This window comes from Triticum aestivum, chromosome 6D (genome assembly GCF_018294505.1).
Source record: "Triticum aestivum cultivar Chinese Spring chromosome 6D, IWGSC CS RefSeq v2.1, whole genome shotgun sequence".
Classification (NCBI taxonomy): Eukaryota; Viridiplantae; Streptophyta; class Magnoliopsida; order Poales; family Poaceae; genus Triticum; species Triticum aestivum.
The window spans coordinates 492,246,045-492,261,546 of record NC_057811.1 but is presented as its reverse complement, the minus strand read 5'-3'; the positions used below and the strand labels follow the sequence as shown (position 1 = coordinate 492,261,546).

At 44.3% G+C, this 15,502-nt stretch overlaps 1 protein-coding gene across 1 annotated transcript; it reads right to left on the bottom strand.

Moving 5' to 3' along the window:
* Positions 1 to 4,978: 4,978 nt before the first annotated feature.
* On the bottom strand, positions 4,979 to 9,645 carry LOC123146354 (eukaryotic initiation factor 4A-III homolog B). Its single transcript, XM_044566006.1, has 8 exons — positions 9,246 to 9,645; positions 8,514 to 8,754; positions 8,348 to 8,428; positions 6,580 to 6,687; positions 6,387 to 6,506; positions 5,839 to 6,006; positions 5,639 to 5,725; positions 4,979 to 5,364 (listed from the first exon to the last, which is right to left on the bottom strand). Exons 1-8 carry the CDS (start codon positions 9,566 to 9,568, stop codon positions 5,251 to 5,253), a joined length of 1,242 nt encoding a protein of 413 aa, XP_044421941.1. The 5' UTR covers positions 9,569 to 9,645; the 3' UTR covers positions 4,979 to 5,250.
* Between the last annotated feature and the right edge of the window lie 5,857 nt (positions 9,646 to 15,502).

Sequence of the window (15,502 nt, the reverse complement as noted above, 5' to 3'; positions counted from 1 at the left end):
CGGTCCAGCTCGGTTCTGCTAATCAGACGTGAACAAGTTCAAGTTGGTGTTTTTTATACTTATAAATAACTCGAACGGAATGGAGGAGTTGTGCGCCCATGTCAACCAAATCCACCGACCACTGCAGCAAAATAATCAACGTTGAAATGGGACTGGGATCAGGTGACATGCTTCTTGGCAGTCACGGGGTAACATGCGGCTAGCCATCTAGCGTTCCTTCTCCATCCAGCGGCTACCAGCGACCAAAGTGAAAAAAGCTACTCACACTTTGCAGTTTTAGCCTGAACAGGCAACAACCGAGAGCTAAAAAGTGATTTATATGAGTTGTTTTTTTGAACAGGAACAACTAGACTCGGGATATCGAAGAACTGAAAACTGAACAATTTAGTAACACTTGTCATTACAATTTACAAGTAATTAGTATAGAAATTCTGTAGCCAAATATGTTTAAGGGAGTGCCTAGAACTCATTTAGATGAGATATAATTTGGTCTCATTCACCTTGAAAACAAAAACAGGTACAATCCATGTCAGCACACGCATCTTATAGCATCACATCCAATGGCTATAAAAGGTGAATGAGACCAAACTATATCTCATCTAGATGAGTTCTAGCAAAACTGTATGTTTAAATATACGCATGTTTTGCAATTTTTTTATTTGGGTCCACACGAAAAATGCATTGGATACCGTTGGACACACCCGTCGACCCAAACGAAAACGCGGACGCACCTGTCTGCTCAGCCGACCCAAATGAACAAAAAAAGACAAAATCCATGCCCATTTACGTCATTGACCCAAACGGACACCCATTTTGCCTGGGTTCTGTCCGTTTGGGTCGGCCGAGCGGACGTATTTGTCTACTTTTTCATTTGGGTCAGCCGGGCATGGCGGGGCACAGGGAGGGACGAGGCGAGGCCGGGCGAGGTGGTCCGGCGTGGCAAAAGCGCGCTGAGCGGCAGAGAGCCGGACCCGAAGAACGCGATGTGCGCGGGCACGGTGATGTGGTCCGGTTGGGCGACGAGGGTGACGAGCGCGTCGGAGCCTGAGGTGGTTGAGCGGGCGGCGAGCGCGTCGGAGCCTGAGGTGGTCGAGCGGGACGGCGAGTGCGTCGGAGTTGTGCGCCGCGAGGCGCGCCTCGGCGTCAATGCAGAGGCGGACTAACCTTGAGCGGCGCCTGAGGGAGGTCCGTCGCACCTGGCCTTGAGTGGCGCCGGAGGGAGCGTCGGAGGGCAGTGCTGTCGCGCCTGGAGCTAGCTATAAAATAAGGAGAGAGAAATGTGGGTGGGTGACAAGTGGGCAAGGCCCGGACACAAATGACGAGCTGGACACAGAAAACGTCCGCTTTGTGTTCGCCTCCGATCCAAATGCGTTTCAAATTTAGGACGAAAATGGGTCCAAGCGGACACAAAACAGACACAAAATAAAAATGAGTCTCTCTATTGGGTTATGTTTTTATCCACGCGGATCCAAACAGACACGTGCACACAAAATGGATCACCATATTGGAGTTCCTCTAACAACCCCTCGTCCCCTTTTTTCACTTTGGTCGCTTATTGACGTGAACGAGCCCGCCTAGTCTTTTTCACCGCGTCGTCCCCGTTGCTCTGAAATGGCTAAGTGCTGGCCTTTTTCGCTTTGCTCGCTGACGGCCGTTGGATAGAGAAGGAAAGCTGGATGGCTAGCTGCATGTTACCCCGTGACTGCCAAGAGGCATGTCACCTGATCCCAGTCCGTTGAAATGGCAGAATCGTATATAGTCTACTACTGTATTTTCACAAGCAGAGAAACGCCACCTAATTTAATTTAGTATAGAATAGAATTTTCGAGCGGTGGATAAGATCGCCACCCACAATCAGTGATTGATCAACGAGCACGTCGCCAGCCAACCATGACCTTTTTTTTTTCTCAACAAAGGTACTCAGCTTTTAGATACTACTAGGAGGTGTTTGGTTGACGCAATAAAGCTAATTGAAGGTCATTCAGAGCAACTTCAATTGGGCAATCCAAACGGACATCGATTTCGTCCGCTTTTTGTCCGCTTGAATCGGCCGCTCGCCCGGCGTCCGTCCTGTTTTTGATATGGGTCGGCAGCGCGCCCAACGTGTGGACCCATATCTGCCGGCGTGGCCGGCTGGCCGGCCAATATTACATTGATTTGCATTCAAATATATTGTCAAATAATATAGTTTACCGAATAAAATAGTGTAGTTTTACAAGCCGAATATAAATAAAATGTTTCACATAGTTTTGCAACCGAATTAACGAAGATACATCTATCGGTTGCCAACATGAGCCCACATATACTCAACCAAATCATTTTGCAGTTGCACGTGAGTTTCCCAATCACGCATGTCTTGATGAAATTGGGTGAACTGTTCAAACGTTGCCGCTACTCCATGCTCAGGCACAACATTCTCACCCTGAAACTGAAACCCTTGATCGTACAGACGTTTCGGGCGCTTGTCTTCTACGATCATATTGTGCATGATTACACAAGCAGTCATCACCTCCCATAGTTTCTGCGTGCTCCAGGTATTAGCAGGATACCGAACGATGCCCCATCGAGATTGCAAAACACCAAAGGCACTCTCGACATCCTTCCTAGCACTCTCCTGCTCTTGGGTAAATCTTTTCCTCTTCTCTCCGACATGGTTGGGTATTGTCTTGACAATAGTGGTCCACTGAGGATAGATACCGTCACCCAGATAGTATCCTTTGTCGTAGTTGTGGCCGTTGACAGTAAAGTTCACCGCTGGGTTGTTGCCTTTGGCAAGCCTAGCAAACACCGGCGAGCGCTGAAGCACGTTGATATCATTGTGTGATCCAGTCATGCCAAAGAAAGAGTGCCAGATCCAGAGATCTTGAGACGCCACGGCCTCTAGTATGACAGTGCAAGCCCTGACATGTCCCTTATACTGCCCTTGCCAAGCAGAAGGACAGTTCTTCCATTCCCAGTGCATGCAGTCTATGCTGCCAAGCATCCCTGGGAAGCCCCTTCTGGCATTCATCGCCAACAAACTGGTTGTATCTTCAGCTGTCGGCTCTCTCAAGTACTCAGGGCCAAACATAGCAATAACAGCCTTGCAGAACTTATACAGGGACTCTAGGCATGTAGACTCACTCATACGGACGTACTCGTCAATGAGATCACCGGGCACTCCGTATGCAAGCATTCGGATAGCGGGTGATAAGAGGAGAAACCAATCTTGCCGACGGCATCCTCTTTGCACTTGAAATAGTCATCATAGCCGACCACCCCCTCTCTAATACGGTTGAAAGGATGCCTACTCATACGAAAACGGTGGCGGAATTTTTTATGTTTGAACAACGGGTTTGTTGTATCAAAGTAGTCCTTCCAAAGAAGGTAATGACCGCTCTCTCGGTTGCGATTCAACGCCGGAAGGTGGCCTGGAATGGAGCCACGGAACAACGGCCACTGGCTGTTGAGGTGGTGATGGACCAACACGGCAGCCAATATCTCCTCCTCCTCGTCGGACGACGAATCGTCGGAGTCGCAAAGGAAATTGTGGAAAAAGAACTCGTCGGCGGAGTCCATTTTCGTACCTTGGCAAATTGTCGAACTACTTGCGGGCGTCGAAGAAGGAGACGGCCGGCGAGGGGAGTCGCGGCGCACACGGACCAGCTAGCTGCCCTGCCGGCGTCCGACGAGCGTGCCGGTGGGATCTAGCCGGGGCGGCGAGGCGGCTTCTTGATCGCGGGCGGCTGTGCGGTGGGGGGAGCGGCAGTGGGAAGCAGTTTGCTCCCCCGACGGCAAGACAGCGGTGGTGGGCGACGGGGGAGTGGGCGGCGTTGCTGGGCGGGTGTGACGGTGGTGGCGGCTGGCAGAGTCGCCGGCAAAAATGGGCGGCGGCGACGACGACGAAGGAGGCGGGCGAGGGTTGCTGTTGGCTGAGGGGTGCGGGGGAGGCCAATGTGCCACCGACCAGCGGGCCTGGCGAGAGGAGAAGGCGAGCGTGCGCGCGTCCGTCGCGTGTCCGCGCCGACGCAAATCTGGCTCAAAAATAGGCCGGGAATGGAACACTCGCAGACGAAAAGCGGACGCGCGTCCGTTTGGGTCGGCGCGTTGGGCCACCTTTTGTGTCCGTACCGACCCAAACGAACGGCGGCGGACGAAATGGGTCACCCCATTGAAATTGCTCTCAATGGTTGCAGTGTCTGTGTTAGATGATGATTGTCAAAATATCTTGAGAGATTTTGGGATGGTTACTAATGAGCATTGCTTTAGAGAGTCAAATGTAGTAGCTCACGAGATGGCAAAGTGGAGGTGTGCAAACGACCCTTGTGTTTGGACGGATGCACCTTCTAGTTTCCTTGTTAAATTCGTAGCGGATGATGTCACCGTTATTTGAGTTAGAGTTAATAACGTATACCTTTTCATAAAAAAAAGGTATTTGGTGACTTTTCCAGTGAAGCCTGGCTCAGTAGAGCCTGTTTAAGTGTATACAGGCTCTAAACCATATTGTCAAATTAGGTCCCTGGTGCGGTCTGACACGTGTCATGCATGTCGTTTGATTGGCTACATCAAGTTCAGTGTAAATCGCACTAGGTCCAATCTACATCCAAAAAACAGACAATCTTAGCGTTCCCCACGAGCCAGGCTAAGAGCGCTTTAAGTTTTGTGCATGCCAGTTTCTATGTGCAAGCTAGGCAACCAAACAACTCACAACATAGCCCCGCCAGAGCATGGTTGGCTTGATGCAACCCAGAGCCCACCAGTACTTGTTTCGAACATGCTAATTTTCAAGATTTTCTTTAGAAAAGAGATGCCAATATACCCCCTCCATTCCAAATTACTCGTCGCTAAAATGGATGTATCTTAAACTAAAATACATCTAGATGCATCCATACATGCGACAAATAATTCGGAACGGAAGGAGTAGATGGCAGCAAACACCGCAACATCCAAATCAAACGCGATTTAACAAGTCACACAATACGTGGCAATCACCAAACAATGAAACAAAATCTAATAATATCAAAATCGAAATGAACAGAGTGTCTGTCTGTCATGGCGTCCAAATCAGAAGATAGCGGAACAACAAAAGAGTGTTTTACATGAGCTGCTCAATCCGAGAAAGAATATATACACTTCCATGTTCCCAAAGCAACAAAAGAAATCTCAAGCTACAGACCAGAAATACAGCCAAACATCTCGCATCGCAACCAAATCCCCACACGCGGAGGCAAAGAGAGGGAGAGGGAGGGAGACATCGCTCCGGTCCAGAGCTCAGATAAGATCGGCGACGTTCATGGGCATCTCGTCGATCTGCGTGCTGTAGTACTGCTCGATGTCCCGAAGGATACGGATGTCATCCTTGCGCACAAAGTTGATCGCCACACCCTGCAGTCACGGCACACAGAAATTTTTCATGCAAGTCAAGAGTAGGCAGCATTTGGGATGCAGAGAACAACGTTTTGTTCAGATTAGTCAAGCCTTGCATATTCACTTCCGACAAGAGCTTTCAAACAAAAGTGTTGAATCACCGAATTTACTCCAATTGTTTTCTTTACTGAGACAGCATTATCTATTTAATTGTTTTTTAGCAACACAGAAACTATAACCAAAATTCTCTAGCCAAATATCTTGAGTTATGAAGCAGGAGTGAGAACTTTACCTTGCGCCCGAAACGCCCAGAGCGACCAATACGATGGATGTAAAGCTCACGGTTGTTGGGGAGATCGTAATTAATGACAAGAGAGACCTGAAACAAATCCAAACAGATTCAAGTCAGTAATCAAAGATGAGCATCATTATGCAACAGCATGCTTAAAGGTAATCAACAAGTGAAAGCTAAAACTGGCAAACAAGACTTGCCTGCTGGACATCCAGCCCTCGAGCCCAAACATCGGTTGTGATCAGAACACGGGTCGTGCCACCCCTGAACTCACTCATGATCGCATCCCTTTCCTTCTGAGGCATGTCACCGTGCATAGCTGACACCGTGAAGTTGTTGGTGCGCATCCTTTCAGTAAGCCAATCCACCTAGACAAAAGAGAACTATCGCTTTAGCAAGCTGTGAACCATCAATTATGTCAACTGGACATAATTGGCAAAGCTGGACATGATTTTATAATCACAAGTCAAAGAAGCACATCGCTACAATTTAATACTGTAACCAATAGCAAACCCAAAACATAGTGATAGACTTAAATTCTAGCATTGATCAACACGGAACAGGAGAAAATGATCAACTTGTAGATTCAGCGACAAAGTGATATGCATATGCCATGTCCATAAGGATAAACAAGAAAATTGGTGTCGACAAATGCTAACTGGAGTAGAGCAGAGTACTTCCCATAACAGCAATTCACCAGGGGCAATCATATGAATGACAAGAATCATTCAACTGAGCTACACATTACCTTTCTCTTAGTGTTACAGAAAATGACAGCTTGGGTGATGGTAAGTGTATCATAAAGATCGCACAGTGTATCAAACTTCCATTCCTCTTTCTCAACAGCAACAAAGAATTGTTTGATGCCCTGCAAACATGACATGGAAAAGGTAAGTGCCAAATAAGATATACAATAAAGCAAAACAAGTGGCGGTATTTACCTCTAGGGTCAACTCATCACGTTTTACAAGGATCCTGACTGGATCAGTCATGAACTTGCTAGTTATCTCCAAGATGTCATGGGGCAAAGTTGCAGAGATCAAAACAACCTGTGCGGTACAAGAATACACAATTTGAAAAGCATGAGATCTCTGTCACGGAGTTCCAACTATTTCTAGTCATCAGACTCGGAGCTCATGTTAATATTAATTCGAAAGGGCTAATTTTCCCATTACATTTCTCTGCTTGAGGAAATGTTCAACTGATGTAATGCTGATGAATAATAGAAGGAAACGCAAAACAGAGGAGCACCCCAATCTGTCCCCATATATCTCTAACTCCTATAAAAAGCACAGTTGATGATGTTTCATGTGGCTATTTCTAGAGCTCTCCTATCCATTACTGTTTGGCAAGGTTCTCTTCTATTTATTTATATTGTCTATAGCTATATGCTGCATTGACATTGAAAACTAAACGGTTAGATAATCATGCAATTAAACAACCCAATGATAGATAATTAACCTTTATTTGACAAGCTTTAAACATGCATATAGTGTGATCTTTACATCTACTCAAAACATTATTCCAAAAGCCTAGGATGATCAAGTCGCATAAAAAGGGCCTAGGCATAATTAACACTTCCTTTGGGCCAGCAGGTACCCTTCCAGTTCTCTGTGTTTTCTCTAACTTGGTTTGCTTGCTCTGTTAAGTGCTGAATGTGTGCTTGGCTGCTTGCAGCTTGCACTGATCAGAGAGGAATGGCAGAAAGGGGGTAGCAGCAGTGGATAGGCTAAGCCTAGGACTTGGAGTTTGTAAGTTGATACCATAGTATTAGATGTCCTGCTGCTAGAATAGCTTATTAAAATGCTTTGGGCTGACTTACATGTCTATAGTTACTGATATTTGTGTTGCTATCATATATGCAGAGCAAGGTTGTTGGTGATATTTGTGTTGTTTGCCTGATGAGTCCCAAGAGAGGAATTATTGAATGGGTTTCAGATAAGGGAGATGCACACGGACAATGGTGAAATCCCTGAATTAAGTAAATTAATTATCGGAGTTAGTGCTCTATTCTGTGCAGTATAAACAAACTTAATTATTCCTTTCATTTCCTCGCGAGGTTCCGCATACTGTCTGCATGTAGTAACAGAAGTGACACCTTCAGTTGCCTCGTCAGCATGGATTAGTTTTATGATTGCGATTGTGATTGAAGTGTATGCCTTGATCTTTACTGTATGATGCAGTTCCGTGCCCTTGGTCCATTATTGTCCTTATTTCAGGGGCAAGCAACTGTTAGGTATTTGGCAATAGTTCAATTAGAAGTAGAGGTCTACTGTTTTTGCAAATTAGATTTCGCCATAATATTGCAGAGGTAAAAAAGATGCACGGAGGAAGTAACTAGAGGCTAGAGATAAAAAGGGGGCATTTATAAGAATCCAACAGGTGCGTGGTTGATGACTCACAAAATATAATGAATTTTAATAACATATTTCTATACATGTTTTATCTTCCTTAGCTTTCTTTTTAGGAAATTTTATCTTTCATAGCAACGCACGGGCAGCTAACTAGTGAGTAACAATGCCATGCATTGCTAGCTACAGCAAGATGATTACAGTCGAAAACGTTGTAAGAAATTGGTGTTGCTCAATGAAAAAATCAAGTCAGACAGGTGATATATAGAGAAAAATTAAAGTCAGGTGACTACTTGAATTCTGCAGTGAAAAGCCTGAAGACTGATAAATTACACAGATAAGTAGTTCAAAGACGGACCTGAAGTTCTGGGGGAAGATATCTGTAGACATCATATATCTGATCCTTGAAACCTCTGCTCAACATCTCATCGGCTTCGTCCTGTTATGAAATCAACCATGTTAGAATCGTTGAACTTGGCCAAATTTATTTCAAAAAAAATGCAGTATGACAAGAGCAAACTAACCAGGACTAGGAGCTTGATGGCCCTTGTGCGCAAGGTCCTTCTCTTGATCATATCACATACTCTGCCCGGGGTTCCTGAAACAACATGCACTCCAGACTCGAGCTTCCTAATGTCCTCGCCGATACTTTTGCCACCAACACAGGCGTGCACAGAGACGCTCATAAAGTTACCAACAGCCTGCATCACCCTCTCTGTTTGCGTCGCCAGTTCCCTAGTTGGCGACAGTATCAGCGCCTGCACCCTACAGAATCGAATATCGACTTCAGCTTCACCCTTTCGGAGTAAGTGGTATGTGCACAGTATCGGCACAGAGAGTAGAACTGACAAGGTACAAGGTCAACAGAGTGTAAAATGTTAGGAGAGGAGATACAATGCATTGGTTCTAATAACAGGTTCCACCAATCTATTTTGGATCGAGTGCATATGCATCATGGAAAGCTGGTGCATTACAGGGTTAAATGCCGGTAAATAGGCAGGTGGAGTCGAATGTTTAAACAGATTCCACAAACCTACGCCGAAATCACACATCCCGCCGCAAAATCGAGAGCACGACACGAATGAATCCACGCGAATGAGACCAGCTCTATCAGCGGGGGGTGGCAGTCCAAGACGAGCATCAGCTAAATACAAACCCTAAAATCTAGCGAGTCCTTGCCCGACGAACCGGGTCAGCAAGCAAACAATCTGACAAATCCGTCGACGGTGGCCGAGGGAGAGGGATGAGCGTCTTACTCGTGGACGTTGGTCTCGATGACCTGGCAGACGGAGAGGGAGATCATGGAGGTCTTGCCGGTGCCGGACTGGGCCTGCGCGATGACGTCGCGGCCGGTGATGATGGGGATGACGGCGCGCTGCTGGATGGCGGAGGGCTTCTCGAAGCCGTAGCCGTAGATGCCGCGGAGGAGGTCCTCGCGGATCCCCATGGCGTCGAAGCTGCCCACGACCTCCACCCCCGCGGAGGTCTCGAAGGTCAGGTTCTCGTCGTCCATCGGCCGGCCCCCGCCGCCCGGCCCGCGCCTCGTCGAGGTCGTCGCGCCGCCCGCCGCCGCCGCCATCGGAGAAGCGAAACCCTAGCTGGGTGTGGGGGTGGGTGGTGTCGTGTGGAGACGTGGGGAGCAGCAGCAGAGAGGCGGAGGGGGAGGCGACTCTTTTGCCTCTTGCGCGTGGGTGCCGGGCTGGCGGGCCGGGCTTTTGAGCGCGACCGGGCTGGCGAGGTCGGTTCGACCCGCGGGTTCGCGTCACGGGCCATGCGAGCCACGAAAAAAACGCTATTCACCGGACATGGCCGGTCCAGGAGCGCGGGAGGCAACGGCCAATAAAACTGTTGAATAAGTATTTAAAAAGGGGTTTCAAAACCAAAAAATGAAAACCAAAATGAAAAATAAAACCAAAGAAACAATTGAAATTAATGAAAAATGGAGAAGAAAAAGAAAAATAAAACTGAAGAAAGTAAAGGAAGATAAACCAATGAAAACAAGACAAAAAAACCAGTGAAAACAAGACAAAACAAAAAAAAACCTGAAAAGCTAGTTGAAATCCGGTTTTATTTACTTCAAGTAGTTCGCGCCCTTCATACGAAACATGGAATGAGTTATGGCTTACTGGCTAGAAGCGCAACGAAGTAACAACAAGATCGGTCTCGCATGACGCGAGATATAGCTCCCGTCGGGTGCGCCAAAAAATTGGCGAAGTAATCGGTTCTCGCCAAAATGTTGGCATGAAATGAACTGAGGAGCCAAAGCAAACGTGGGCACACCAATTTATCGGCGGCCAACCAAACAAGCAACTAACCCCTCAGGCAACGCCTATTTTTTGGCACGGCGGCTCGGGGCTCTAATCCAAACAACCCCTATATTAAGTGCTCCGCGGCCGGCCCTGGGCTCGAAACTCTAGCTTCCTGGGTCCCACCTGTTTGTCTGTCTCACTGACGCCGCTGCCACTAGATTGGGGTTGGGTCGCTGCCGCTGGGTCCGAACCCTAGCAGTCAGAACGAAACGTGACAGAAAATATGCTTCTCTTCTCTTCTTTGCTCTTTTCATTCGTTCATCGATCTCAACGCAAAAAGGAAAAGTTGTTTGGATCATTGATTGATCGATCGATCTCATAATCAAGAAACAAAAACAGAAAACGTTACTATTTGGTTCGTGCCTACAAGAAAACACATTTTGATGATCGACTTCTTCTTCTTCTTCTTTCCATTAAATAAAACATGAGAGATGGTAATGAAACAACAAAAGTGACAATAGCCATGGATGCATCACTCTAGGTTAATTATGCACCATTTTTTTCCTAGACTATGCACCGAGCCACGCTTATAATCTTGATATGTGATTAATGAAATTATAAGTATGAGCAAATTTAATGAGATCATGCCCGTTATGTCTTTGTAGACTGACGCGATCGATTGCGAGGGAAAAGGTGTTGGAGCTCCAGCTTCATCCACTGTCAACAAACCAAACCAAGGGGTTTCCCTTTCCCTTACTCCCTTTCACTTTCATTGAAATTAAGTAACTTAAGTGATGCTCGCAGCAAGTACTATCATTTCATATACTATGATTGATTATGATTAACTCAACAGAATAGAATTGTGTCACCTAGGATGAGCAAACTTTCTGATTACATTGTGAGAAACAGAATTATACTTGATATAATTGTTACGGTCGTCCCTCGTTATTTGGTCCATATACAAGACCCTACCTTACCCTACTTTTCTGAGCTGTATGGCGAGTGCTTAGAATAAACCTCTTAAAGTTGTTTAAAAATATGTTTGATAAGAATCTTTGCCTGAAAAACCTATAATCAGATTTGTCAGTACAAGTAACAAATGAAACATTATCGGTGATTGGTCGTTAATTACCCAATCTCTAGTAGTGCCACTTCATTTATACATATTTTATACTAAAGTTTTATACTTGCCATACTACATTGTTAAGAGTATAATTTTTCATTACTTATTTCGCATACTTAAACACATAAACAGGTTAAATATAAGTTGTATCATTGTTTTATTAAATATTTGTAATGTATATCGTTGAATAATACTCATGTGTTACGCTGATTCAATGTTTACTTTGTAACAAAAATTATTTTTTGATACTTGTATCAATTATATTGTTTATACATATCTATGACAGACATCTCTAACACAAATGATTTAGCAAATATCATAATAGTGGATGTACTATATGATTAGAAAAACGTATATGTAGAAAATTCTAGAAGTATAAATTTAACCGTACGTGAGGGTTTGCTTGAGATATACTTGTCTTGGAGCACTCAATTACGAGTTTAACCATATATTTGTGAAACCATGTGTGGGGGATTACGAATTGTACGAATTTAACCATATATTTGTTAAATCATATGATTTAACAGATGTACCTACATATTTGGTTTTTATTCAGAAATAATGAGTGTACATAGTACACCCATATACTCATCCAGCTTCGTCCATGCCATTAAGCATATTTATTACTGTACAATAAAGTGTACACTACTAGGAAAACCTCTATAGACAACGACTTAATAGTGGTGCGGGTTATTTGGACCGTGCTATTGCTACTTAGTAGTAGCGCGGGGCAGAAACAAAGCGCTACTAGCAGGGCATAGTAGTAGCGCGGGCACAGATGGCCCACGCTACTACTAAGTGGACCCCATCGTGCCCCCCAAGACAGGCAGTAATAGTAGCGCTCAGTGTAAAATCCCGTGCTACATATAAGTAGATAGCAGTAGCATGGGCAGTACACCTCGTGCTACTATCGTTGGTACACGAGGCCTGCTGGTTGGCCCCACTTAGTGTTGCGCGGGTGTCCGAGGCCGCGCTACAACTACTAGGCTTTGTAGTAGCGCATTGCTCGTGCCCCGCGCTACTACAAACTGCAGCACCCTCATATATCCCTCTCCCTGTCACTTCTTCACTCCCTCTCCGCGCTACTACAAAGTGCAGCACCCTCATATATCCCTCTCCATGTCCCTTCCTCACTCCCTCTCCCTCACTAGTCGCCGCCCCCGCTCGTCCTCCCATCGTCACCCACCTATCTCCCGCGTTGTCGCCGTCCCCGCGTCCCCGGCCTCCCCTTCCAATATAGCTCTCCTCCCTCCTTCCTCCCCTTCCACCACTCTCCCCGAAGGCCCGGGACCGGCCCTCCTTCCTCTCCCCCCCTTGTTCTAGCATCCATGGGCAAATACTTCTCCTGGGAGATGGTTTTCCAAAGATGCAGCATTCAAGGGGGATGGGCTTAGGGATTTCATGATTTTTGTATGTTGTAGCTTTATAAATTGATTGAGATACACTAGTATATATATGTTGTGTGTGGTTCATTGAACTGACAAGAAGAAGTGTTAGTTGTTCTGTGCACTTGTTAGTGTTTTATTTTCATAATTCTTCTCTTCTCATGATGCTTGGCAGTGACATTGTCTGGAAAGTGCTAATGTTCATATTATGTAGTTACACATAGGACATTATCTATGGTACGTGTTATAGTCTATGTGTCTCATGAAAACTGAGAAAACAAGTAAACTCTTGCGTTGTTTTATAGCAAATTAGCGTCCTTTATTACCAACACAACTCTATATGTCCTGTCATGTGGATATACATGTTATAGGAGTTTACTAAGTTGAGATACACTAGGACTAGAGTAGATGTTGCGTGTAGTTGGTGGAACCGACAAGAGCTGTTGTAATAAAATTGTTGCAGTGTCCCAGCACTGGACGTCCACCCCAAGCCCTAGAGTAGGCAACGTGAACACTGAAGGTCGATCAAAGGTGTCAGCATCTGCATGCATGTTGACCGGCAAGAAGACATGTCATGTTAGACTAAACCAGCAAGGTATGCCCTCCTCTCCTTCCTGCTGTGAAGCTGCTCGTGTGTTGTCAAGACCATGGCCATAAGCATAATCCAAAGGAAGAAAATCAAATTTGATTGATCATTTGTTAGAGGAAATGACATGCCTTGTCTTAATCTTGTGGTCGTGTTAAGTACTACAAAGTTTTTGCCTCGAAAGTGGCCCGGGCAATTTGGGTGGCATGAGATGATTTGGCTCTTAATATTGTCTTGAATTTTAAGTTCAAGTTTGACCAACGCACCATAGGGTTATGCACCACAAAATTATACTTATTGAATTCATTCACATCTGAAAAGGCTGAGTTGCATAACCTTCAAGACACTTGATTCATGCATTATTGGTTTTGCAGGGAACTTGCGAGTTCGTATGTTTTGCCAGAATGTTGACTAATTTCTGTTCCGGCAAATTTCGGACACTCGATATGTCCTATTTTTAGCGAAGGATATGACGAAATTTCGTAACATTGATTAATTTTTTATATCATTATTCAATATATATATATATATAAACACTATTCTGATCATGGGATCAGAATAATATTCTGATCACAACCTGAACTGCCGGAGTAACATGCCTGACCTTTCCCGAGTACTAGGTTGAACTTTAGCTAAAAGGTGTCCAAATGGGCTTGCGATATACCGTTGGAAAGCTATGGACACCAGTATCATGACTCAAGTTAAATTTTTGGCAAAATGTAAGCGGTTTAAGAGCAGTTTTGAAAACCATTTTTTCTTCGTACAAAAAACGTGAATCGTATTTTCGATCGCATTTCTAAATTGTTTATCGGAATGAGGTAAATAATGTGGCGTTGGAAAGCTGCTGCAAAACCACTCCTTCGACATGTTGAAAGTTTTATCTAATTCCCTATGGTAAAGAGTAATTTAGAAAATCGTAAAATTTCACAAACCGAACAGCCGAATTCGTATTTTCAATGTAATTTCTAAACAGCTAATACAATTGAGGCAAATGATATGACGTTGGACAACTTGTGAAAATGCGCTACTTTTTCATGTTGAAAGTTTTTCCTAATATTGAACGGTTTAAAAGTAATTTAGAAAATGGTAGAAGTTCCATCGAGTTTGTATTTTCAAGCTAATTCTTTAACCGTACGTCCGAATGCAACAAATGATACGGCATTGGAAAGCATAAAAAATGCGAAACTTTTTTGTATATATTGTTTCTCACAATTCCGTACTGTTTTAAGTCAATTTTGGAAATAGCTAAAAACGTATTTTTGCCGTAATTTCTACAAACTTTATCGGAATGGGCAAATAATATACCGCTGAAAAGCTACGGAAAATGCAAAACTTTTTCATGTTGACGGTTTTCTCTGATTACTAGCCGTTTTTAAGTAATTTCAAAAACAACGAGATCATGCGTTCTGCCTTTATCGCGAAACGAATTCTTCGAAAATGCACCGCGTGAAGAACTTGAACTTCTCGGCATGTCTACCTGAACTTCACTCAGTTTTTCACGTTTTTTTGCTCGTAGATCTCCATCCACTGCTAGTAGCTCTCCATCCATTCACCGGAATTGAGCAGGTGATATACCGATGGAGAGCTGTTGTAAACACGCAACTTTCCCGTGTTGATCATTTTTCCATACTCGCGACGGTTTTAAAAGTTTTTCATCCAAAATTCATTCAGTGGAGTAGTTGAACTTCCTGCTGTTTTCACGTTGAACTTCTGTGATGTATTTTTGTTTGTAATTTTCTCATTCATTCGTCAGTGTTACACAAATAATATTCTTTTTGTACAATCGTCTCTCACAATAATTTTTTTAACTTTCTCCGACCAAGGACTTGAACTTATAACAAAAAAAAATTGGACCTTGCCTTTTTATTCATTTTTCTCATATTAAACACACCCCATCTAGTACATGAACTTTTTCCATTTTTATAATTTGAATTTTTGTTTTTTTTTGAAATGAAATTGCTCCCAAACAATAACTGAACTTCTTTGTGGATTGAGAGAATTATTTTAAAACGCAAAAAAATAGTTTCCTTTTTGTGTTTTTGAACATGGGAATACAAGGTGAACCTTTCTCGCAAGAATTTTTGAACTTCCCCGGAAAGAGCACTTGAACTTCTTTCAACAAACCTTTTAAGCTTTTATTTTTCTATACTTTTTATTCTCACCTGAAATG